Raw genomic sequence first — 26,960 nt, forward strand, 5'->3', positions numbered from 1 at the left:
AGTAACCTAATTCCCAAAATGGTCAGCAACATGGGTTGTAACGATATAAGAAAAAGAAGATGGGTTAGTTGTCATTTTATTCATTCACATGGATATATAAATATAAAATAGATTTATTTTCTTTTACAAAAAAAGCACTACATCATTCCCTCCTGAAAGTCACTGCACACTCTTGCACAGCAGGACTAAATAAGGCATCTAGAAAGTAGTGCAATTACTGCCCCCAGACAAAATGCTTTGCTACAAACTTCATTTCCTTGGTTTCACCACCACTAAAACCAGGAAAAAGAAGAGAAGCCCGTTTCTAGCTACTGAAGGCTCTCATGGTCCCCTTCTTGATGCATCTTATATTAAGCCAGCTTTCCAATCCTCGGGGTCTTGAAGCAATGTCACTTTTGGTGTTTGAACTGCTGTATTGTTATTTCACTCTCCTTTTTCAACTCCTCAATATGTGCATCTAAGCGTTCTAAGATATGTTGAGATCTTTCTTCTTCCTCCTCCAAGAACTTGACAGCAATCGCACCAATGTTTGTTGTAGGCAACGGGCTCTAAAAATAAAACATATATGTTGAACAGGACTCAACCAGAAGATTATTTCTGGCCTATTGCTACATTTTACTATTTAACTGCATCTATGGACAGAAATCCCCTAAGCAAAGCATCATCTCAGCACTGTTGGTATATATTTAACCCTGAAAAATGTGAAAATGTTGGATTATATAGTATTTGGCTTACACCATCATCCGAACATGTTAACTTGGAGATTAAATCTCAATTATTTCAATATAGTATGCTTTTAAGCACACATACACCTAAGTTTTCATCTATTGAGCTTAAATTAGGTGTGATGAAGTTGTACATTATTTGCCTTTAAAACACTGAAGTTAATTGAAATATTTTTAGGATTTCAAGTCACAGAAATGGGGCTGACTTCTGATTAAACAAGGTTAGGATTGAACTGTAAGCCTTTCATGCTCCCCTCAAGATTCTCAATATACCTCAGGAAGCTATGGTCAAGGAGTCACATCTTTCAAAAATAAAATTATAGGGTGGAATTCAATGTCACACACTTCTAATCGTTCTGTCTGCACAAGTATTTCAGCTTGTCAGGCAGAATGAACCCCACCTCTCCTCCCTCCGCATGTTCTGGGGTTTCTCCCATGTGCCCTCAAGGCAATTTTGGGGTCATTGCAGGTGGGGAAGCCTTGTTACACAAGCAGAAGTCCTTAGTTGAGTTAAACCCTAAATGCACAACCAATAGAAACTGTATAAGTGTAAGAGGACATATCCTGCCTTTTCGGGAGCTACTGTACTAAAGACCGACATTGCACATGAGTGTATCAATAGCTCATATTATAGGAACAACTTAATATCAATGTTTCAGTTTTCTTAGTACTAGACACTGCAGGCACCAAATCCTATTCCATCCACTTCAGTGTGTCCACTTCCACATGGTTCTCCATTGCAAAAGCTACCATTATAATGTCTAAGGCCACAATCACAGCACACATTCAAGACATTATAAACAGACATGACGTCCCCCATAATTCTGGGAGATGTAGTTTGTTAAGGGTAGTGAGAGTTGTTAGGAAACCTCTAGTCCCTTCACAGACCTACAATTTCCAGAGTTCCCTGTGAAAGGGGGTTGATTGTTAAACCACTCTGAAAACCTGTAAAGGAACCACTCTGAAAACCTGTAAAGGAACCCAGCTCCCAGAATTCTTTAGGGGAAGCTGTGACTGTGGATTTGCAGTACTTTGAATGTATTGGTGTGAGTGTTGTTTACAGCTTTCCTAGGAGAGAGGTAGGCATGATAAAGAGCTGCTTATCCATAGAAGGGATTGCAGCATGCCAGCAACGAACTCACTGCTAGCGCAGCGTTGGCCAATCTCACCATGCCATGTGCATGCATGCAAACCACTAGCAAAGAAAGCACAGGGAATTGGGAAGAAATGATGGAGAAGTAGGACCTATGAATAAGCCCTCCCTGTTCGCCCATGTTTTCATCCAATCTTCAGCCCAGGTTTTGATAAGCAGCAAGTCAACTGAAGAGGTGCAGTGGAATCTGCTTTGGTCTGCTCGGAGACAAGGAACAATTCAATTGAATTTGGGACACCCCTTTCTATGCCTCTTGTTAACAAGCTGCTGCCACCTGGTGTCCTACTAACAGAATCCTTGCAGTCTTCATTTGAACAGAGGTTTTATGGCATTTGGAAGACGTTTTCAAATAAGATTTGTCTAGTCTGAGTAACACACACATCAAACATTTGTGGTAGTGGTTTTACATTAGGCATCACACTCAACCCTCGCAGATTCTGCATATAACTTGGTGTGACACTTCGTTTCATGCTTACCAAAGATAGAAGTTCTTTCTCATTCTTGCCTAACATGTAAGTAAATTCACTGTTTCCATGTTGCAAGGAATCTGATCTCAGCAGGGGATCACAGGACAAGGATTCAACAGAGTTGCTCCTGCTGATCTGGGGTGACAGTCCATCACCTGTACTAAAAACTCTTCTGGTTGACAAATGCTGCACTTTTTGAATTTCTTCTTCATAGTGCTGAACAGTCTTGTCAAATTTAACCTGAAGTTCTCTCATTTCTTCTTCATGCTTACACTGCAGCTCTTGCAGTCTCCTAAACATGGATTTAAAAAAAAGTTCACTCAATACAGACCAGCTCTTCTCAGCTGCAAATATTATGCAAGAACGCTTAGGAACAAACTAACTTTTTTCAATTCCAGGTGGAAAACACATGCAGTGCACAGAGACCTCAAGGTGTAACAGCAGAATGATTTTCTGCAGAACTCCATAGTCGTCAAGCTATACTAGGATTTCAGCCATTGTAAACAATTCATCAGAAGAGAAAAACTTGTTGAACACACAGCTCTTACCTGCTTTCCACATTCTTTATCTCAGTCATCTGCTGCTGCATCTGCTGCATGATATTCTCATATCTGCCCTGAGACCTGCGGGATGAGGCTTCCAGGCTGGCTTTAGTTTCTGCTAGTTCTTTCAATAATCGCTGGTTTTCAGACTCCACCTTATTTAGGGCTTTGGTATAACTTTCCTGGAATTCTGCCAGGGGGGCACTTTTTCCCTTAAGGTGACAGAAATGCTTTAGTCAGCGCTGCTGTGTTTGTTCACCAGCCCAGCTTTCCCTAGAAAGTTTGATTTTGTATTGCAAATTTAAGAAGTAAATTTTCCAAGTCTTCTACTAGGAAAAAATCCCTTCAGAGTGTAAATCAATCACCAGCTGTCTGAATGAGTCTACATCTAGAAAGACCGAACTAATCAAACCTACGTAGGTACAAGCTTCCCTCATTCATCTCAATTGGGTGTGAACTTCAAGACCAATTTGTGCTCACTTAAATGTCAGTCACATTAAATGTGTTCCAGCTGCATAGCTCACCACTAACACCAAAGCCAATGGGACTGCCTGCTTGTACCTGGATATACAAAAAATCTCCTGACACTCCATTCATTTGAAAGCGCTGTGTGATTAGTGTATTTGCCAACTGTAGAGAAAAGCTGAAATAACCAGCTGGGACTGACCCCTCTAGAGTCACAAGTCCAAGATCCTATTACCAAGAAATCCAACCACGCATGCACACACAGATCAGAGCATAACTGATGTCAGCTGAGCAACACTGAGCAAACATATCCATTTTTAAAATATAAAGTTTTTAGCTCAGTAATTTCCCTTAGTAAGATTATTTAACTCAGTGAGCCTCTACCCCATCTCCTTCACTTCCCTATTCTAATCAGCTTGCAAGAGCTGCAACATATCTGCAAATGCTGAGATGTCCTTCAAGATTTTCAAGTGAAATTTCCTTCTGTATTTTCAAGGAGACGCAGAACATTATCAAACCTGTACCATTTGTTTCTCGTCACATCAAAACATTGAAACACATTTTATAACATGTGATCTAGATTAATTTCATTTCAAAATATGAGTACATTTGTAAACTGAAGAACAAAATCAAACTCAGAACCCCCCCCCCCGGAGGCTGTAGGGACATAACTCCCACCCCTCTATGTGGAGGGCTATTGGACTCATGATCTGCTGCCCTGTTCACCCTATCTGTTCTAAAAATGAACACATGAACAAGGAGATTTTCCAAAGTCTAGGGAGATCCCATGTTCACACTAACACAGGATCAATTTGGTTCACTTCTCCCCATAATGACAGAAGTGGGAAAAGAGATGGAAGGAAGCCCAAGGCTCACACGTTGCCTCACAAGGTACAGAAGAGACTGTGTGTGTGTGTGTGTGTGTGTGTTCGTGCAATGTCTGAACAACCAAATTATCTCACTTGATTATAAACACAAACCAAATTGTATTCTTCTTAATACCTACTAAAATTAAATGCCCTAGACAAATCTTCACTAGTATTCAATTTTCAATGTTTTGTTCTCAAATGCTTGTTCTCTCCAGAGAGCTTAAATTATGGGGTGGGGTGGGGAGGGGCACAAGAAGACACCACCCTCTGATATGCCCACTTTAATTACCAATATGAGACAATTCTGTCTGCTGCAGCCATGTGCAGAAAACAAGTTCCACCAGTTCAGCAACATTCATCAGGGGAAATCATCTGCAACAGTGTTCTTATTACTGAGAAGAGACAGCACAATTTTTCTGTGACAATGTGGATGGGCTTCAAATTACTATAACTATGTGTAGGGGTTCAATCAAAACATTGTGTGAGCAGGCTTTGAATGCCAACTTTTATTGCAATGTTTCATTTTATACTCTCCTTCACTAACATTGCACTGACACCTAGTGGGCCCAGAAAATAAAATATACATAGTTCAATCTGTCCATCTTTCTATCCTAACGCTTAGGATGTTTTGTTGTTGTTGTTTAGTCGTTTAGTCGTGTCCGACTCTTCGTGACCCCATGGACCAGAGCACGCCAGGCACTCCTGTCTTAGGATGTTTAGTCAGAAGTAAATCTCACCAATTTCACTTAAACCCGACTGTGACTTAACCTGCAAGCTTCAGTATAAAAATATCAAATCACCTTTCAAAGCTTTGTATAAATATATGAAAGATGCACTTGCCTGCGCAACACACACACGTGTTTTCTAGAGAGGCTACAAGTGCACAACACTTCAATACATCACACCAGACACTTACCTTCTGAAGAATTTCTGAGAGCTGGTGATTGTCTTGCTTAAGAGATTCCAACTGCGACAAAACAGCCTGAAGTGACAGGGTGGGGGATGGGGAGAAGTTACCATTTTCCCCTGTTAGTATATTTCACATGGAGGAACCATATAGCCCATAAACTTGTGCAAATCTGAGAATTGCAACCTTAATCTTAGCAAGTTTCTAGCCCTCATAGCTAACTCTGAAAATGTGGTGCCAATACAGCTAAAGGGTCTGGAACATACATGCAACCAAAGAAGTGTCATCCTACAACATATGGTTTCCTCTAATGCAAGGCTCACCAACCAGGCATCCATGAGTGCCATCATTCCTGCAAAAAGCCTTCTTCATCAGTAACCGACAGGCAGGGCCCCAAGACTCTGAAATTTCGTTTCTTAAAAATATGTTTCTAGCCATCCTAGAAAGTTATAAATCAAAATGTACAGGCAGCTTTCTATGCAATTTCTGTGAAATTACCAGCCTGGCTACTCCCAGCTGGTAGTGATTTTTGCCAATGAATACATGAGAGCTGTAGTTCATAAATGAGTTGTTTGGACACCAGGCAACAGATATCCCTGGGGTCCCAAAGAGCAGATGTTCCTCCTCTCCTTTAGTGGCCTCTCTGCTTCTGTGTTATTTTTGAGACCTCAGACTTTCCATAGTTTGCCTTTTATTTTTCCCTAGTAACCAAGTGTGGCGTTCGCCCATTCTTTGGGGATACGTTTGTACTGGGGAAGAGAGAGGGTTAATAGGTTTACCAATAAGAAAGCCTGGGGGCGGAGCCTACCTGATTTTGAGGCTCAGCCCACAGGTTTTGACAGTTAGTTCGGTTGGTTCTTTGGGGGGGGGGAGATAGAGGAGTCAGAGTGAGTTAGAGACAGGGACATGACTGTGAGGGAATAGACTGGCAGCTTTTCAAATATATTTTAAAACTTGTTTGAAATAAACTTTAATCATCATTGTTAACTCTACCTGAGACTCAATACTTCACCGGGGAACCCTGGGTTTTTTCCACAAAATTGGTGGCAGCGGAAGAATAAAGTAGTGGTGTACAGGTCAATAGTCCGTGAAACGACTGGGGGCTCTGTACAAACGCCACACCAAGCTACTTCTTTCCTGCAGTGAGTTCATCTGGGATTAGGTATGCCCTAGAAATTATTACTTTTTCTAATATTAAATAATCCCTACTCCTCTGCCAAATGCAAATGTGAAAACTTTATGAAGGAGGCTTAGGCACGTCTCCTACCTGCAGAGAAGCTAAAAACCAGGGACTAATTAAGAATTCACTGCATAGTCAACTTATAGTACAATGGTATATGTGTGTTTAATGGGGCACTTTAGGCTAAGGGTTGGGGTTGGCATTGGGGAAAACCAGACTTTTTGTGCCTTTAACAGCTGTGTGGAAAAGGCTTAGCCTTTTCCAGCATGGAAATACAATTATAGAAAAAGCTTCACCATGACTGCACAAATTTTGTGCTATGCCACCTCTCCCATGGCAGGCATGTGGTGACTGGTGCCCACAGCACTCTTTCAAAATGCAAGATGTGCCCACTGCTCCATAAAGGTTGGCAACCCCCTGCTCTAATTGCTATACATCAAAACATTTTGAGGGATAACAGCCTATTTACCCTGTGCTCCACTGCCTTCCGTTCTGCTTTTTCAATCTCCATTTTTAGTTGCTGCTCCAAGTTTAAAGTACAACTATTTGATGAGGCAATTGTGATGTCGCGCTGGTGAAGCTCCCGTGTTAGCTGAGCAACCTCCTGCTTCATTCCTTCTAACTCACTGTTGTGACTACGTTCTTTGTGCAATAGCTGCTCCTTCAGCTAGACAGAAACATATATGATATTTGCAGTTAACATTTCACTGATTATCAGAAATCTCAGCATACAAAGCTCTCTGGAAGCACAACGTCCTCCAGTTGCTCACTACTGAATCCTAGTAAGCAGCACTGTTTCATAATTCATTCAGTACTAATGCACAGTGTAATAGTTCTGCCTGTATACAATGATATTCTGCATTCTTAGGGCAGTTGTATTTCATTGAATCGGGGGATTAATGATAAACTAGCAAATTACCCACAAGTGGACGGGCAAACTGAATTATTCACATTATAACAATGCCCCCTGACTGTTCCTGAGCTTCTACTGCACACAAAAGTGCAAATAAGACAATTAAAAAAAAAAATATTACCAAAATGCAAGGTCAGAAGAGTAAAGGACCCACTTTTTGTCATAAAAAAGGTGATAGGTGCCAATAGTAAAATTGTAAGCACCATTTCAAAAACTAATGCTGAACACAACTGAACACTAAAAAAAAATGCTTTCCATTCTACATGAAATACTCACTGACCTAGCCATTGGACCAGGCTGAGCTATTAAACAAAATTGTGGGAAGGACTTAAGACACAGAAACTGAAGAAGTTGATTGTTGCATAGTTTGTTCCAATCTATGGACTAAAAAATCCCTAAAATGAACATCAAGCCACATCAGAGAAAATTCTTAACTTAATACACAGATGACATCTAATACATAGACAAAACTCAGAAGCAACCATTAAAAACAAGGGTGCTTACTAGGTATAATGGGGCTTTCAGTAACAACATCGATTCCTACAGTGCCCAAACCTATTTTAAAATGATATATCACTGTACATCTTTTATTTGCACAAAAGGCCCTCACCTTTTTTATCTCAGCCTTGGCCTGGCAGAGGTGCTCTTCTGTCAGCTGCAGCTCCTGGTATTTCTCAGTTAGCAATTCACTCGGCGGGGCATGGTTTGAATTTGCAGAACCCAGACTATATTCCAAAATGGTACAAGCACAGCAAAACACAAAAGACTTTGTAAAGACTTTGTAAAATTGTAGCACGTCGCTACAGAAAGGAGAGCGGCAGCCATTTTGCAATTATATGATGCACAAATCCCACTGAGCAACATCCAAGTTACAGAAACTTTTCCTTGGTAGCTTGTTGCTTACTCAACAATTCAACAGTTGATGAGAAGTTGTAATTTTAGTCACCTAGCAAGCATATATGATTCTTAGACTTTTGTATGAGATAAAAATGTCTTAAATTACAGTCAGCCATCTCCAAGTAAGGCTGTCCTATTCGTATAACCCTAAATAAATTACTAAAATTTTAGACATTTCTAAGCCACCATTAGAGCCCTCTGCTACAGTAAAGATGCAGAACTTATCTTCTAAATTTAAACTCATTTGTAAAGGTGGAGAAATTTCTGCAATGATCATCTACCTGCCCTCAAGATGAATAATTTCAGGATGATCCAGCTGCAAGTGTATGTTGTCCAACTCTGTCCTGCTACGATAGATTCCATTGGTTCCTTCACTGCTCTGCAGGCACTCTTCCAGCGACCTGTACAGGAAGACATGCGAGTTCCTGAAGATTGTAGCCTTCTGACATCCAAATTAAATCAGACACACCAGTTCTAGTAGATGTGCAAACAGACCCACAACACAGATGAATATTGCAATGCTTGTTTCTAAAGTGCTAAATATATGATTAAAATAGAAAGTAGTACCTCAACTCTGCATTAAAAGCACTTAACAGTCAATGAAATAATCGTGGAAGAAATAATCATGTTCGCCATCGGCGTTGCAAATGAAAAAGGGAACAGCTCAGCCCTTGCATGTTACTCACCTTAAGCTCTGGCCAGGCAGAGCTCACATGTAATGCTAAGCCAAACTAAACTAGAAGGGAGATTGTGGCAACTTTGCTTCCCCACTGGTACTGGTACTGCTACTGCTACTGCTGTGATATAGGCCATGGTTTGGCTTAGTGTGTCATCCAAATCAAGGTTCATGGTTTGTCTCCTCAAAACAAACCACAAGCTGTAATTCAAGAACAAACCTTGGTTAAAGCTTGTGGTTTGTCTGAAAGAGACAAACCAAGAACCTGGGTTGGACAATACACTAACCCAAATCATGGTTCACCTTGCATGAGGACTCAAGAACAAATGAAGCAGCCACACTCTTTTCCAGGAAACCACACATTTGTTTTCAGCAATGGTTTGGCTTAGTGTTACAAGAAAAGCAGGTCAATTAGTTACTACTGCCTTTTTAAAGCTTGGAGCAGTAATTTAGGGACTCTCAGTAGGTCGTAACTATCAGTCACAAGGATCTTACAGTTTAAAATGGTGTTCCAGGTGTTAATCGGTAAGGAAAGATGATGGAAAGTATGACTCAATTCTAGTATTATCAACCACCTTACAACTTCTGCCCAAGAAAAGTGCTCAACCTATGAAAGCCAACATCCAACAAGAGGTTTTTTGGGGGGGAAATTGAAACACTTTAAAGTCATACAATAAAGCAAAGGTCCATATATCTGCTTGCCAGAGATGATCTGACAAATATCTGGTGACTGACTCCATCCTAGTGAGTAGGATACGCAACAGGGATAAGCCTTTGCCTTCTTCCATACTATCTGAGAAGGGGAGAAGGCTAATTCTCACATTTGTGCTAGGCTTTGAATGTTCTGCAATTACCTCAAGTTCAGTATGTTGCCAAGAGACAAGACCCCATCCCCAACGTGAGATGGGGTCTATGTCAAACACAAGTGTCCTTGCTTATCAAGGCCCGTCAAAATTTGTGGATCCTTGAAATAAAAGGAACAAATAATAAGACATTCAATAAATGCATTTGGTTTGGCTGAAATTTCCCATATTTCACTGGACGGTAGTACAAAATCCTAAAAGGAGCCAACGTGTACCCTCACAAAATGTAATTCAAAATGCATGAATTTACTACAGTGGCAATTTTTAATTCAGAGAAGTAGGATTGGTGGTGTAGAGAATAAATAACCAGAGGCATTATTCTACTATTACAAAAACAAACAATTAAATTTAGCAAGTATGTTTGTTAACCTACTGAAGCAGTTCTCAAAAGGGAGAGGTAGATTATAGTAACTTCCATTGGATGTTTTGGCGCCTCACTGAAAGCCTCTCAAACTGGCAACAGTTAATTGACAGTCAGTTAAAAATATAAAATCTATTTTCTCTTTCTCTCTCCAAGAAACATTTAGAAAATCCACCTTAAATCATGCTGTGGACTGATATAACCCTGTCTCTTTTTCCTTTTTTTAAATAACGTTTTTAGCAAATGCTGAATACTAATCACTATCTATCTTCAGTTGGGTTGGAAAAACAAATGTGCTACAGACTTTTTCTAGACATCTAGGAATATCTAGGTTTCAGGCAAAGGGCATAATTTGGGTATGTTTTGATGCCAAGAACCATACCTTACAAAAGCTTCTTTGTTTTGCAAGGTTTCAGTTAGTTTGGACACTTCCTTCTGTAATTGTTCTTTATGCATCTGTAAGTTGTTAATGAAGTCCTCCTGAGAGAGCAGAGTGGCCCTAAGTTCCATCTTTTCTTCATGTAGAACCTTCAGAGGAAAAGATGGAAATTAGTGATGAAAAGATACAACAAACGGGATTAAGATTTTAGAATAAGCAAGCTATTGTGCTTGTGCATATACCCAAAGAGGAGGACAACTTGGAACAATCCCTTCCCTGTCAGACATTGCTTCTCAATTAGGCTCAGGATAAAGCTGGGAGGAAGCCTATTTAATTAGTGACTTGCCAGCCCACTACCATTACAAGCTGTATATTAACCTGCTTCCAAGCAATTCACTCACAGACCTCCAGTGAGTTCCGGGAAACATTCAGCTCATCTAGTACTCTTTGATGTTCCTCCAAAATTTTCTGATTGCTAGAAGTTAAATCATCCACTTTCATATTCAGCCTTTCCACTTCCAGTTCATTGGCACAGATAGTGTCATTGGCCCTTTCCAACTTGCTAGTTAAGTGATGGATTTCAGATTGGCTCGCCAGCTCCACAGACTCAAACATTTGCTTCCGGCTGGACAGTTGAGCCTGTAACACAGAGAGCACTGTTCTGTTAAGCTCCCCATTCCTGGCATAAATTAAATGGGTTAGGTTCTATTTTTGTCCACTTGTGGCAGTGATCACGACACCACTTCTGGAAGAAAAGAGCAGCAAGAGGTTTACATGTCCAACTTCTCCAACTGCAACAAAAGTTTCCCAAGAAATATAGCACTTTTACACTTATTAGATGGTCACTATAACTGATAAAGGGAATAAAGACAAACATATGTTTGGAATCTGCAGACATAATGTGTCCCGTAAGACATACATACAAGTTAAGGCATATACATACATGAAACCTTTTATGCAGGATGGCTTCCCCACTGCATAGGAAAGCTTTCTAACTGAGACTTTTAAAGCAACCTAGGCATGCACTGTTTTTAACTGAAGTTATCCAACCAACTTATGTAGGGTGTGGAAGTTTCCAGTATTGTATTTTTCTGCATTTAGAAATGCATTGTTTCACAATACAAATCAAATTGCTCAACTGGAATGGATATAAAGCTAGCGAAATAAAATATGTAAGTTGTAATTATTTTTTAGGCAACAATCCCTTAAAAATATTTATGCACACAGCTTTTCAAGCATGCTAAAACTAACAAAATGCTTTTCAGTGCCTTCATTTTTCCACTTTAAAATCTAAATAATGTAAGGGAAGTGTATGTAATTGAGTTTCACTTCTTAAAATATTTACAAGCATTCTTATCAAAATAATTTCCAAGTAAAGCTCTGAATCTCTATGAATGTAATAAACCATTCTAAGTGAACTTTAATTACTTTCTCTCATCAAGTATTTCAGTTCTCAACTATTCTTGGCTTTCAGAAAAACTTTTCTGATATTCATATAACATGTACAATTAACATGTTATTGAGCTCCTTGGAAGATAAAGGTGGCCTATGAATAAATTTTTATTTTTTCCCCGTGGAAAACTCACATCATCAGCATCCAAGGAGGCAATCCTCAAGTGTATGTCACATAGATTTTAATATAACTTATTCCCAAATCAATGTCAACAGGACTACTGCATACCTGCAGTTAAGAATTATTTGGGTTATATTAAATATAGACTAGCGTTCTGTCAGTGCAAGGATTTCCCCTATACCAATGGAATGTTCTCCCCTTTCCTCCCTCCTGCATCCCCTAGATCTGTTCTAGAAGTTCCCTCAACCCTCAAGAACAGATGTGGGAATGGCGCAGGTGGCAAGAGAGAGTGGGAAGTCCTGTTGCACTGGTGGTAATCCTTGCGTGCATCTGCAACTATTTCACCGAATACTGCCCTTTGACTGCTTTGAGAATCAAAATCCTACTACCTGGGTTTTGTTTTGTTTTTTTGCTGCCCTGTCACTGATATGACCTTCTAGCTAAGGCTCCAAACAAATCTGCTTTCAATAGACTAAGCCATCAAAAACACAAGCACAGCTACAGCAAGGTATTTGTCTTCAAAAGGCTTACACTTTGTCCAAGCACATCTGTGAGCATCTTTCACAAAGCCACTATCAGTGTCAGCCTTAATCCTGTCACTGCCAACTTCTGCCATGCAGAACTTCCACTCAGTGGCAACTGTGGAGTCCATTAAGTGCAAAGCTCCCAGCAAGAGCTTCTTATCAGCAACTCCAGTGTTTTGTGTCAGACCAAGTTTATTCACAGCTGGTACCTGGTCAGTTAAACTAAGCCACAGCGGCACTAACTCAATGAACAGATTAATTTTTCAGAAACAGCAGAGGCTCTGCACGCTTGCTTCAAGAGACACAAACAGCACAGCTATGCATTAACAATACCTTGGTTACCCTGCCACATAGGAAATGCACCATTTTAAAAAATCATTATTTAAACAGGTTGCATACACCTGGTGGCATGTTGTCTGGCATCTATACAGTTTTGAACAACATCGTATTTTAATTCTTTCACACTGTGCAATTACCCAACCAGAATCATTTTATGGCCTTTCTCCAGCTGGCACTTGACAGCAAAGATAGGCAATTGCCTTCCAGCCACCGTACAGTTTTCAGATTATTTCCTGGCTTTGTCTACATATTGAACAGGACAAGGTTATTCCATCAGGAGTTTCATTGTCATTTCACTGGTAACCTGAATTGTGCTAAGGCTCTGAAGTCTGCCAGTAAGTCCTTTCCAAGGCAAACTCCTCATCCGTTAACTCTACCTGAATGAGATCAGACTGCTCAGAAAAAGCCTTCCGCTGTGCTTCCAGTGATGCCACGTGCTGCTGGTAGTGCAAGCGCTGCTTCTCCCAATCTAGAGATTTCTGACGGAACTCCTGTAAAGACAATTGGTAATCGCTATCGATCTGGTTGAAAAATACCCACTATCCCAAATCCAGTATCTTCTATCTTGCCCCTATCCTTATCCAAGTCAAGAACCTCATTAAGTACTGTAAGCCTGCAATGTACATGCATTTAACTTATACACATTCAGCTTATGTAAGGTAAAAGGTAAAGGTACCCCTGCCCGTACGGGCCAGTCTTGACAGACTCTGGGGTTGTGCGCCCATCTCACTCAAGAGGCCGGGGGCCAGCGCTGTCCGGAGACACTTCCGGGTCACGTGGCCAGCGTGACATCGCTGCTCTGGCGAGCCAGAGCCGCACACGGAAATGCCGTTTACCTTCCCGCTAGTAAGCGGTCCCTATTTATCTACTTGCACCTGGGGGTGCTTTCGAACTGCTAGGCTGGCAGGCGCTGGGACCGAGCAGCGGGAGCGCACCCCGCTGCGGGGATTCGAACCGCCAACCTTTCGATCGGCAAGCCCTAGGCGCTGAGGCTTTTACCCACAGCGCCACCCGCGTCCCCTCAGCTTATGTACTTGGTAATAAACAAACAAATAAAAAGGGGGTGGGCACCTGGTGGGGGCGGGGAGACTTTGGCAAATCCCAACTGCCACTGAACCCAATGTGTTTTGAGTGCAGTGGTACCTCTGGTTACGAATGCTTCTGGTTACGAACTCCGCTAATTTGGAAGTAGCAGCTCCTGGTTGTGAACTTTGCCCCAGGATGCAAACTGAAATCGCGCGCCAGAGGCACACACACAGCGGGACACCCCATTAGCGAAAGTGCGCCTCAGGATAAGAATCGTTTCAGCTTAAGAACGGACCTGCGGAACGAATTAAGTTTGTAACCAGAGGTACCACTGTATATACAATTTTGGCTTTAGACACGATCTCCAGAATGTAACCCCTGTGTATGTTGGGGTCTTACTGTAATCTAATACAACCATTCATAAGAACGATGTTTTATTTTGGTTTCCAGTCCATTATATTTTTATGCCAGTTATTGCTTGTATAGATGTTGGACAAATGCCTTTATAAATCTGAGAGTTCTTAAGAGTTTTGTTTTTCAAAGTGTCTGCCACAGAGACCATATAGGTTGTAAGCATGGAGTATACTGTGGCAATAATGATAGGTCCAGAAAAAAGATAGATACAGCATCTCAAAAACAATACTGAATTTATCGTGACAGCAAGACCCTACAAAATGCTTCCAGCCAACAGTAGGAAGAAGGCATCCCCATGTCTTTGAATGATCTGTCATTACACATTCAACTAAGTTTATCAGAACACATCATTATCTCTCAAGGGGTTTCTAAATAATGAGCATTAAAAAAAAAATACTGATTCTATCATATCCTGTGTCACAAACAGTCCTCCAAGTTATTACGCTACTGCAAATATATAACGTTTTCCAAATGTTCCAGGTAAAATATATTTTATCTGGAAAAATGCTACACATCCCCTGAATGATTTATTTGTTCTTGTGTAAGCACTCTGTGGGATGTGGCTGTGTAGCATGAGTACATTAAATACTGCTTTTGACATAATTAGTAGGGATGGACAAACTTACTCTGCAAGAAATTGCAATTCTCTCATTAAGCAATAAATCCCCTGGTACAAGCTCAGATGAAATCTCAATTTTTCTGTGATTTCATAAGTATATTTAATTCCTGCACATTCAAAACCACAACAGGAAAAGCACTTTCCTTGTCCATTACCAGAGATTACCTAATTGCCCTCAGGGTTCATCCTGACACACTCTTTTCATACAGAACACCAGAGATTTCATATGTATAAAGGCAATGGTATACATATGTAACTGTGCCAATTTAATATTTTTTAATTAAAATAATTACCGGTAACTCCCTAAGCAGCATTTATGTTTTCAAGGCTGTATCTAGTGAGAGACATAGGAAGCATTCTGACTCTATCACTGCTCAACTCACAGTGGCCTGGGTTTAGTTCTGGAATGTGGCTATCTGAAAAAAGCACGTGCATACAGAGAAATGGGGAGGCAGACACACAGAGATTGAATGCACAAGCATTATGTACCAGTATGTGTCATGAATGCAAATTACAAAGACCCCCTGCAAAGTTTCTTGGACCCCAACAATAGAACTATATTTATTCCTGTACATACTGGAAATATGCAAAGTTCAGTTCCAAGACAAAGGATAAAATGCAACATAAGATGCCTGTTTCTCTCATATACTCACACAAACACACCTCTGCTAAATATTACAGTAATAAGCTAGCAAATAAAACAATGTTTCTAAATATTTTTGCAACTTATTACATATTCATTGATCAAAGAACCTGCTGGCTTAAGATCAGTATTAAGACTCTCTCATATTGGCTCAAGATCCACAAAACTGAGAAATCTCAAGCCGCCTTAACAGCAGACATTGCCCCATGCATTGCCATGTGGCCTTTCAGGTCCAAATCAAGAAAGGGAGGTTAGAGTGCCTGAGACCAGCCAAGATGCTCCACACTGTCCTGGTCTGCATAGCTAATCAGGGGGCACAACATACACTACCCAAAGTGTGACTAACTGATTGAGCAATTAGGCCATATTGCTTTTCAAACAATTAAATATACCTTAAATCAATGGTTCGCAATTGGGGGTTCACAGACCCACCCAGGGGGTCCATTGAACCATTCACATAACAAAAACTACCATAGAGATATCGAAATTTTCAAAAGTAGGGGGCCCATGACTTGGCTTTTGAAAAACAGGTCTGCAGTTAATTGGGACCCACTTACTTAAATAATTAAGTATCTAATTTAATACCTTAAATATTTAATTTGCAATTAAATATACCTGTGTATAATCAAATGCATTTGGTTATGCAGTCCAGATGCATTTTTTAAAATTTCTATAGGGGCAAGAGAATAATTGAAAAATTAATCCACATACTTTTGAAGCTCCCTGTACATATACAAAGACACTAAGCAAATAGCTTGCTTCAAGTCTAAAGCTAGAATCCAAAGAATCATGGAACAAATTCCTTGAGTCCAAGAGTCTTCAGCTTTGTTTTAAATCAGATTTTTACTTTAAAATAAATCCAAATTCAGTGTTTAAATTATCATTTTAAAAGTAATATGTTCAAAGGAAACCACTGATTTTTATCAAACCTGTCATGGTTCAGGCTGGTTTCTTGCTTCTGTATAATGTACAGTTGTGCTCTTTAACCACAGATGGGGAAAGCATACTGAACAAAAATAAAGCACTTATTCTTCCACACATTCTCAGAAATCTGATGAATATTGTACTCGCCAGTGCTTGTACATCAGATTCCAAAGAGACCATGCAAATGTATATAAAAAACAGCTGAAAACATATTTGCTCAGAAAGCACTAGAGAAAAGAGACTAAAGGCCAGCCAATTCATATCTACACAGAAGTAAGCCCCACTGAGTTCCATAGCTCTGAATTTATGAAATCAGGACCAGGACTGCATTTTATCCACTTACCTCTAACTTCTTAGTCAGGATGCTTACTTCAGATTGGTCCTCCTCTTGGCTCCTGGAGGGTAATTTCCTTGCTTCTTTCAGTTGTTTCTTCAGCAGTTTCTCATAGCTTCTCTTCAGCCTAGCTAGCTGTATGAAAAGGAAGGCAATTCACAGCACTGTGATTACTGCTGAAGTAGAGGAACACAGGCTTTCTGAAGCAATATTGCAACTTTGTAGGATACATTTTTATTATGGATTTTCTATTTTTTATTTGAACACTTCATTATTACAACAAATGGAGGAAGGATAAAAATACAACCCACGAAAGTAAATATTCCCAATAAATCCCTATTCTACCTCCCTCCAAACCAACAACTTGCAAAATAATAAAAGACTGCAAAGCAGAAAATAAAGGAGGGGAAAAAGAGAGAACAGAAAGTAGACTGAAGTTATGATAGATCAGAAAATATGATGAAGCAAGTGTAAAGAAGCGGGGAGGGAACTGGCAGGGAACTATGAGCTATCAGTGTTTTAACTGTTATAGCATCCATGGCATGCATACTTATTTAGAAAAACTATACATTTCAAAATAGGAATCTTGATTTAAGGCAATCTAGAACAACTCTGGAAATGCTGTAAAGAGAACAGACAGTTTGCAGTAAAGATTAAACTACTACTACTACTACTACTATTTTCATTTCCATACCTATTTATATTTTTTAGAAAAAAATCTCAAAGCAGTTTACAACTGACATTAAAACACCAAATCAAACAATCCAGAATAATACATTACTGAAGAAAGTCAAATATAATGTATAAACTCAAAGCAACATAAGTAACAGGAAACTAAAATATTGTCTTAAAGATTTCAAAATAAAGCATTACGAAGGAGGTAAACTACAGAATGTACATTTAACGCCGCAAGGTTAACAACATTATCTTAAACATTAAAAGAAAACATTATTAAAGGAAGTCAAATACAAGGTGCACATTTAGAACAGCATAATTAGCAAAATAATAAATTATTATTATAAGCACAGAGCATATCTGCTGCTGGTGCTGCCAATAATGCCAACAGTGGTTCATGGCAGGCGGCAGGTGTGGATGCTCAGGTTTGATGAGTTGGATCTGCACTAAGAGTCAGTCAAGTTGGTCTCTTAGTAATGCTGCATGTATTGAGAGGGGCATTTTTAGTTGTGGACCAAGGGCTTAAAATTACAGTAATTTTATAATTCAAATGTGGATATTCCAGATAGCAGTACCAGTACCCTTAAAAGGGGGCACCACTTAAGAGTAAAAACTGTGACACTACACACTCTAGTGCTAGTATACACATAGACTGCCTTCTGCTATACTTACTGAATTGCTAACACTCTTCAGCCTTCCTGACTGCCCCCATACTGCTGCCAGTCCAGCTTCCAACCTTTGCAAATATCTGCCACTGCACCTCAATCTTGCTTGGCAGAATCCTTACTATCCCCATGGGGGAATCTCCTAAACAAGCACCATTACTCATGCTGGAATGAAAAGACTTCTAAAAATGTAGACAGATGTCCTCAGATTGCTAAAGCAGCAGCACAAAATTAATTTTATTTATGGCCTACAGTAGGCCGCACTTGAACCAACTCTCGAGAAAAAGGTTAATGCATTACAAGTCTCATATGGCATTTAACTTCAAGCAGCTGACAAGCAAGAAGAAAGGAGGACAAAAGCGAAGGCCAAACATGAAAAGCTGTCACAGCACCCAACTCCTTATAGTGAAATAGCTGCAGTACAGCAAGCCCTTTGTTCCTTATTTTCTTACAGAATATTTTTTTTTAATCAGATTTTGGCTGCAACCATATACACACTTACTTGAAGTAAACTTCACTGAACACAGCAAGGAAACATATAGGACATGGCCCCAGGAAGAAAACAGACACAAATTCCCCATGAGAATAATACGCAGAGAAGCTGCTGTAATATAAGCAGTCCACCCCACACATCTGTGACTTGAAGGAACCATTAGCACAGGGAAAGCAAGATTTGAACTTAATACTCTGAGCTGAGCTGCCCCCAACCCACCCAACCATATTGAAGCTACCAACTGACTTTGCAAAGGCAGCTCAACAGCCATTAGAATGATATACAGTCACTTCAGGTTGCGTGTTTTTGAGTTGCGCACCGTGCCAAACCCGGAAGTACCCGACGGGTTAGTTCTGAGTTTCGGCGCTCACACATGCGCTAAATCATGCTTTGCGCATGTGCAGAAATGCCGAATCGCAACCTGCATGTGCGCAGACTCAGCGCTGCAGGTTGCAAACTGCCTCCCACATGGATCACGTTCACAACCCGAGCAACCACTGTACTACCACCAGCTAAAAGAAGTGGAGCTTAGGAGGCAAAATGTTTTTATCTATTAGCAAGAAAAGATGTCAAAACGAGCCTAGGCTTTGGAGTTAATTAACACAGATTATTAAACTCAGCTCTTAAAGATATTTAATAAGGTAGTTTTTCTTAAGGGTCAGCTACCCAAAGGGCTAACACAGATTATGAAAAGGAATGGAAGGGTATGAGATTTTATATATATATATAAGTGAAAAGTCTACATGATATAAATGAACTGAATATTTGAAAATGCTGGGCTTAACGAGTGTTCTATAGATAGTTGAGCAGAAGTAAAGCTATTTGAGATCTCCCAATGGAGTAAAACAAGGAACAAATCAAGGTACACATATGCTGTGGATAGGGAAACAGTGACCCTCCAGATGTTATTCCAATTCCCATCAGCATTGCCAATGGTCAAGGATGATGGGATTTGGACTCCAGCAACAGCTAGAGAGCTCCAGGTTCCCCAACTCTTGATGTACGCCATCGACATTTTCCCAATAATGAGTGGACATACTCAGCTGTATGTGAACTGTTCTCTTATTAATACCACTTGACTTCGTTGAACTAAAAACAATCAAGTACTTACTTTAAATTAAACTTTCTCTAAATTCCTGGAAATAAAAGTACGCCATAGAGGGAAAGACTGCAAACATTTCGTGAAGCAAAATCTTTTTATGTTTACATCCATGTTAAAACCCACAGTGATTATGTAGAAAATAAACTGCACTTTTTATGTCCATTGCAGTAACATAACTGCTGAATGTTTGCATCCATTAAATAGGCAAAACAGCAATCACTGCAAATTCCACAAGTTAAAAAGGGGATGTTAAAAGGTTTTAGGAAGAATTGACATATGAATGATTCAGGTTCTTGTTTTTGCACTTTCATGTGAACTGCATCATTTTATTTATATATATATATATATATATATATATATATATATATATATATATGATGACAATATTATAGACATGGCAATATCATATAGTAACCTAAAATATAAAATAAAAGCTGGACTTGAGGAAGCTCACCTCTTCCTGGACTTTTCGTAACTGCTGTTCATATTCCATAGTCATATCACGATTCAGTTGTTCCATCCCTTCTAGTCGCTGACACAGCCTTTCAATCTGAAAGACAACAAATGTCATTTGACCAACAGCAGAAACCCTCTCCTTTTATTTTCCAACTTTTATGGGACAATGGAAAAAGTCACTAAAGTGAAGAAACTGTGAAAATCATCCTGTACAGCACAATTAAGGAAGGGTTCTCTACACGTTATTTTCCTCAAACTTTGCTACAATGATCTCTCAACCACAAATCAGTGGTTGAGTCTACCCAAGTATAACAAAGAAAACCGAAGACCACTGATTTGGCTGATCAGTGAAATGGGATAGAGCAAGTGTCTCTTTTGCCCCTGGCACGTTCTAAATTCCCAAGGTGGAGAGAGGAGCAAGAACACCTGCAAAGCAGGAAAAAAACGACTCCATTTCCCTCCCAAAGCAGCAACAATCTACAAAACTGAGGAGGTAGCACATCTGCCCACATTAACATTGATTGGAAAATGGAACACAGGTTATACTTTCTCTCTTGAGCCAAGATAGACACAGTGTGAGGTTTGGAAATAGTGTCAGAACAAGCTTGTGCTGCTCCTAGAAATTGTTTGTGCTCCCAAAGGGAGGCTTTCATTACATTTTAATAAGCCTATAATTAGCCTATTCAGAAGTGAGATTAATAGCCTGCCACAATAAGGAACTGGAAAAAGAATGCACACTGTCCGTGCCAGCTATACACAGTAACAATGAAACGACTGCAGAATAAACCCAAGATGCCATGTGACATTCTAAAAAGGAAAGTAAAATTTAAACCAATATCTGGAATATAATATATTATGTTAAACAAAATAAGAAGGCTTGGATCCTATCCTGGGAGAAGGACAAGGCAAACCTTCCAACTCTCCTGGAATATTCAGCAGCTTTAGATACATCAAGCGTGGTATCCTTCAGGTTCAGTTGTCCCAAATGGGAATTTGGGTTACTGTTCTTCAGTAGTTTCATTCAAGAAAGTGATGCAGTAAAATATTGCTCTGCCTCACAATTGTGTTATTACACTGTGCTATACGGGGCTTCATGTGCATGTAATGTGGCTATAGTTATTCACACTCTGGTAGCTTCTTTTAGACTTGTGTAATGAGTTGTACTTAAGATTGTCATTGAAGGCTGAATAAATGTTAGTTCATACAAAATTATGTGGAAAAGATATTGACTGAGGCTAATCATTAGTTCTGGAAAAACACTGGCTATCAGTCTGTTTCTGAACACAATATAAAGTTTTTAAAGCCCAAAGCACCTTGGGATCAGAGTGCCTGAAGGATTATCTTCTTCAACATGAATGTGCCTCAACATTAAGCTCAAAGATCTTGCTGTGAGGTCTCCCTATGCCTGCCCCAGCCCACAAGTGAGATAGGTAGTGGCCATGGATATAGCCTTTCCTGGGCTGATGGCATCCATAATGGCATCATTATGGAATTCTCTCCCTCAATGAGGCTCTACTGATGCCAAGCTCAACATCACCTTTGGAGCCAGGTGAATACATTTTATTTACTCCAGATTTTTTTAGAATTGGAATATTTTACTCCTTTTTTATGCTGAAGTTGTAATGCTAGTCTTTCAGGATTTTTGATTCAGCATTCATAAACAGATAAAAGGATAAAGGAAAGATGAGAGGGGGTACAACTTTATGCAGTGCAACACCCTACAGTGAAATTTCAGAAAGGAAAGCATAGACAAGTACACATAGCACCAAAGCTATAAAAGTACCTCTTTACATTTCTCATCCAATGCATTCCTGAGAGAGGACAGTTCCTGCTCTCGCACATCCAAGCAGGATTCTAGTGCCCGGGTTTGAGTTTCCCATTCAGCTTTCTTATGAGCCACCATTATGTCTATCTGCTTCATCAGCTCCTGTAGTTCTGCTTCACATGAAGTCTGGAAACTTCTATTAAAAATAAATAAATTATCCCCATCCCTTATTTGTACGCTGTTTTTCCATGGTAAACCATGCACAGTTGCTTTAATCATGGAGCAAATACCGTAAAGAGATACCAGGTAAGCAAAGCTCTCCTTGCTTCTCTCACTCCCTCATACACACCATAATAATCAGGCAATGGTAATACTTCCAAAGACATCTCTTCTGGATCCTTTTATTGCTATGCTAAGGGATGGGTTCCTCCAGCCAAAAGCACTAACAGAGAGCATGTAACGGGGCACTGCAATGTAACTTGAGAATACAATGATTGCCCACAATACACTCACAGGGATAAAAGCTGGGTAGCCTGCATAACACCAGGGGTTATATTATTTTTTAAAATTGAAAATGACCAGAAGGGCTTCAGCTAATTTGAATTTATCATGCTTAGACGACGTAACCTTATGGTCCACCCCAAATCCTAAGCACAACAACAAGGAAGTGTTAAGTGGAGTTTGAAATGCCTCATTTTCCCAAGAATGTCCAAATATTTTTGCAACTTGGCAGCTTTTCTATAGAGGCACTAACTTTGTAGTTTTAAAACTTCACTTTGTTGTGCCAGGAGACTAGAGAATAAGCCACAGTGGTGCTCAGAATTGGGGATTTTACCTTAGGGTGTAAGAAGTTGCTTTTTCCTTAATGAGGCCAATAACAGCTTGGCCAAGAAAGGAAGCTCCACAGTGCTGTAGCATTGGACACACGCACACAAATATGCAAGCCCCTCCTAGCCATCCCCCAAACCCCAAAATATCATTTTTTTAAAAAAGGAGCAGCACCAACATTTAGAACTTGGCAACTGTTTTTCACACTGTTGATACATTATGAAAGGGCTGAGTATTTTAAATCATGTTTCACTGTAGGTCTGCTTTTTTTGTTTCAAATATGTCTATGTTTACATCTTTCATTTTACAGAAGACTGCATCCTAACTACAAGTAGATTTCCCAGTATATGCTAATTAATGTCAAGGTTTATGTTAAAGGTCTGTAAACTACTCTACAGTAAAAATATTAAATGCATTTGTTATGTAATGCAAATCATGGAGATCTGCACATCCATTTGCACAATTTCATCTGTTTTTAAGAATTGGGCTATCAAAGACTTGGGTTATTTTAGTGACAACTGAGGTGGCTGTGGGTAAATGGGAATGATAATTAAGCAAGGTAAAAATAGGACCGATGCTTTGTGAGGGATTGCTGGACAACAGCCTGATCTCCTGAAAACATGGGTTACATTTTTGCAGTTTCTGACCCTTCCAAAGACATAACTGACACATAAGGAAAATATGCTTGTTCAATAATAATAAGCCAAGATTCTTAGGGTGTCAAGTTCTGTGTAAGAAAGCTGAAGAAACTCAGATACACTGTCCCTTTAATGAAAACAACAAGATCAAAGAGGAAAATATGTTCTAGAGCAGGGATGTCCAACTCCCAGGAGATGCAATCTACTCCCAGGGGGAAAAACTGGCAGTGATCTACCAGTGGAGGCGGGGGGGGGGGAGCCAGACCAAAGTTGTTACTAAACGTGACACAGTGATAGACCAAGGGGGGAGGGAGGCAGAGACATGATTCTAAACAACGCGAGTGGTAAGGATCCTGTGATCAACCACGATCACCCAGGGGTAGACCTGTTGATCGCGGTTGACTGGTTGGGCCCCCTTGTTCTAGAGGATTTCAGGAAGAGCAGCTTCATAAGCACATTCTGGAAGCTGTAGCTGCTATTTTTCTGTCAAAATGGTAATACCCACCAGAGAAGAGCACAATTCTTTCACATAATGCTAGCAAAACAGGAGCTGTGAGCGCAATTATTGTGGAAGTAACTATCATATCTGGGACTGAGAAGAAACTGACATGTGAAGCACATGTGCAAACCCATCTTCCAGGTTCAGTGTAATCTATGTATTTGTGTAACGTATGCATCTGAATAAAGCCATTAATAACTAGTACATACCTGCCCTGTATTCTTTCTAGCAATGCCTCCATCCTGAAATCACATCCTTTAGGGCAGCTAAAAAAGTAAGCAAAATAAAGGTTATGCTACAGTAATTCATCACCATGTCCAATCCGTCTCTAGGTGACTGCAAAATGTGAGATGTGTCTCACAATTGAGGAAAGGAAAGGTGAAGATTTACAGAGTTTACTTTAAGTATGCAGGGAATAGTTGTCACTTCAATAAATTTGTAGGCCACATATCAAGCACCTTAAGCACCTTATAAATGAAAGATAAATTGCTAGATAACAAATCAGAGTTATGCCTCGCTTGCTATCTGGATTTTGCAAGTGCTTTAGTAAAGTATGTGGATTGTTTCCGATAACAAAGGGATTACATTGTTGCAGATTACATTGATATAAAGCCAAAAGTACCAATTATATGGGCCTTTCTACATAAAAAGCTTGTTTGCAATTTTTTTGCTGTATTTGTGCCCTGCTCTCTTTTAGAGCATCAAACACAGAGTTACGAAATATTAGCCATCCAGGTACTAATGGGTTTATCTTCTGGTGGAACTATTGAAAGTGATGAAAGCCATTTTAGAGAAAAAAAGATCCAGGGTGAAAGATTCTGATGTGTGTATCCTCTGTATGCCTGCCTCAAGGGCTGATTTAATAATGTAGGCTAAAACCCAATTAAAAATATACCAAAAAACATACTTACATTATTTTTAAAAATAAAACTCACTCATTTAATATTTCCCCCCAGAAAGCTTAAGCTGGAAAGGTCAACTTGTGAGCACACATGAAGGAAATGCAAAGAACTCAGATAAGAAAGTTGAGCCACTTCTAGAGACTGGTAAACACTGGCGAAGGTTCAACACCTGGAGAGGCAAGGCATACTTCTCCACATCAAATTGTTTGAATTTAATGTGTGGAGAAGGGTGGGAAACAGGATAAGGCTGACAGGCAATGATTGTGCCAGGTGACTGACAGATGGGCAGGCCCCCCACCCATCTGGGCCACCAGACAGAATTTATTCTCCACCCCTGCTATAAACATAAAAGGTTTTGTAAAGTTTCTCACAAAGATGTGTATTGTTCCAAGGTTTTCTGAGTGACAGCTACATGTTTAAAAGCAAATTTATAAATGTAAGCAACATATTACTGCTTGTGAAACTCAGCATCTTTTTAAAACAAATGCAAGATAGCTATTGAGCTACATACGGTAGATTTGTGCTACTCAACTTGAGTACCGTATCTTGCTGTTCCTTACAAAGTCACCCCCCCCCTATTCTTTTTTATTCAGTCTGACTTTGTTCATTTGGGCATAATTCTAGGTATGTACACATATGGCTGTTGCTGAAGTCTCTATTTTTGAAGCTCTTAAGTAGTACTTTATATTGCAATAATAATTAAGCCTGATTGTAACACAAAAAAGAAAAAATGTCGCCTCAGATGTTATGTTATCCAGGTTTGTTTCAATGAGATGCTTAACACACCCATGCAATGTATAAATATTGAATAATGGGCTGTTAAGTATCCTTTTCCCATTAGGCCATGTATGTCTACATATGTATGCTATATGGCTAATATGCATGCTTTAAATAAATTTTAAAGTACTGCACTTTTCAGCAAACCTAGCTTTCCTGCTGCTTTTAACTGCTCGTTTCATGGTGGTGGTTGTATCGCAAGACTATCCCAAAAACTTCTGCAAAAGGTGGTATAAAAAGCCTTAGACCAGCGTTTCCCCAAACTTGGGTTTGCCAGCTGTTTTTGGACTATAACCCCCATCATCCCTGACCACTGGTCCGGACAGCTAGGGATCATGGGAGTTGTAACTCAACACCAGCTGGAGACCCAAGTTTGGGATACACTGCCTTCGACAAATAACTGATGTGGGTGCAATACGATAAAAACTTTTAAGCTGCAAGGTTTACAGCTGCAAGCAGTTAAAAGGCCTCAGGTGAAAGGGGCGGGTGGTAACAAAAGAGTGTTAATTCAAAAACCCATCCAGAGTTAAGCACAACAAAGAAATGCTTTGCTAAAACAAGTATCTGTAAAATCAGAAGCACAAGCTGCTTGGGAGTGAACTGAATAAGTAAGTGCAACACAGAGCTGGGCTGCAAAAAGCTATAAAACACGGGCTGAATTGCTGCAAGCAGGGCAGGCAAAAGGTCGCCAACGTTTCCCCCTGTTAAAAAAGGGTAGCTTGCAGCAAATGGCCTCTGGCCACCATTGAGCTGGAATTTGCCGCCTCCGACTGACAGTGGCTCCTGTCCCTCGAGGAAGAGGAGGAGAGGGAGCTTTTCACAGCATGGAAGTAAAAGGGCGCTGTTGTTTCCCCCTGGCCGCTTTTATAAGGCGCTGCTTTCTAAGGGCCGACCTTGGAGACGAATCTCCGAGCTCCGCGCTCCCAGCCGGCGGAGAGCAGAAGCCAGGAGGCAGTTTCGCGCGTGGGTCGCGTGCACACGATACGAAGTTACCTCACAGGCGCGCGTAATAACCGAGGATAGCGCCGCGAGGGAGAGGCGGTTCTGCTGCCCGCGAAGCGCCAAGGGCCAAGGAGACGTCGCGCGCCCGGGTGAGGAGAGGAGAAAGAAGGGACGCCTAGCCAATCTCCCGTCACCCGGCGAAAGAGAAATGAGCCCGCCCGACCAACGCCGCGCCAGGGATAATGGCCGGCGAAACAAGAGTGTCGAGCTTCTCTTCTCCCGCGCGAGCCACTCAGCCACGCCCCCACGCCCCGGTTACCTCAGAACTTGGGAGTCGCTCTCTGGTTCGCGACTCCCGCCCGCGTTGTTTGGGTAAGACTAGCGACGCTCTCTTCTTTTTCTCCCCCATCTCTATGGGTTTCCGG

General features: G+C 40.3%; 1 protein-coding gene across 8 annotated transcripts; it reads right to left on the bottom strand.

Moving 5' to 3' along the window:
* Positions 1–53: 53 nt before the first annotated feature.
* CEP63 (centrosomal protein 63) lies at positions 54–26,940 on the bottom strand. Of its 8 annotated transcripts, none has more exons than XM_079977269.1 (15): positions 26,855–26,940; positions 24,124–24,180; positions 21,968–22,142; positions 20,183–20,278; positions 16,803–16,928; positions 13,211–13,324; positions 10,803–11,036; positions 10,401–10,546; positions 8,400–8,519; positions 7,832–7,946; positions 6,778–6,975; positions 5,138–5,203; positions 2,894–3,099; positions 2,355–2,637; positions 54–548 (listed from the first exon to the last, which is right to left on the bottom strand). In XM_079977269.1, the coding sequence occupies exons 2-15, from the start codon at positions 24,153–24,155 to the stop codon at positions 390–392; spliced, it is 2,070 nt and encodes a 689-aa protein (XP_079833395.1). In that variant the 5' UTR covers positions 24,156–24,180; positions 26,855–26,940; the 3' UTR covers positions 54–389. The 8 variants fall into 8 exon arrangements, with proteins under 8 accessions (XP_079833395.1, XP_079833392.1, XP_079833394.1 ...); XM_079977266.1 differs by having other exon boundaries at positions 21,968–22,145; XM_079977268.1 differs by lacking the exon at positions 26,855–26,940 and adding an exon at positions 26,587–26,718.
* Positions 26,941–26,960: the final 20 nt, after the last annotated feature.

Source organism: Podarcis cretensis (genome assembly GCF_951804945.1).
Source record: "Podarcis cretensis genome assembly, chromosome: 5".
Lineage (NCBI taxonomy): Eukaryota > Metazoa > Chordata > Lepidosauria > Squamata > Lacertidae > Podarcis > Podarcis cretensis.

Bases quoted from the DNA above. Each gene is read 5' to 3' on its own strand.
- CEP63 (XM_079977266.1), bottom strand. From the start codon at position 24,155: ATGGAGGCATTGCTAGAAAGAATACAGGGCAG. The intron at 20,279-21,967 runs GTACTTTTATAG...GTTGTCTTTCAG, and splicing joins TGGATGAGAAATGTAAAGAG to ATTGAAAGGCTGTGTCAGCG. The intron at 3,100-5,137 runs GTAAGTGTCTGG...TGTCACCTTAAG, and splicing joins TCTCAGAAATTCTTCAGAAG to GGAAAAAGTGCCCCCCTGGC.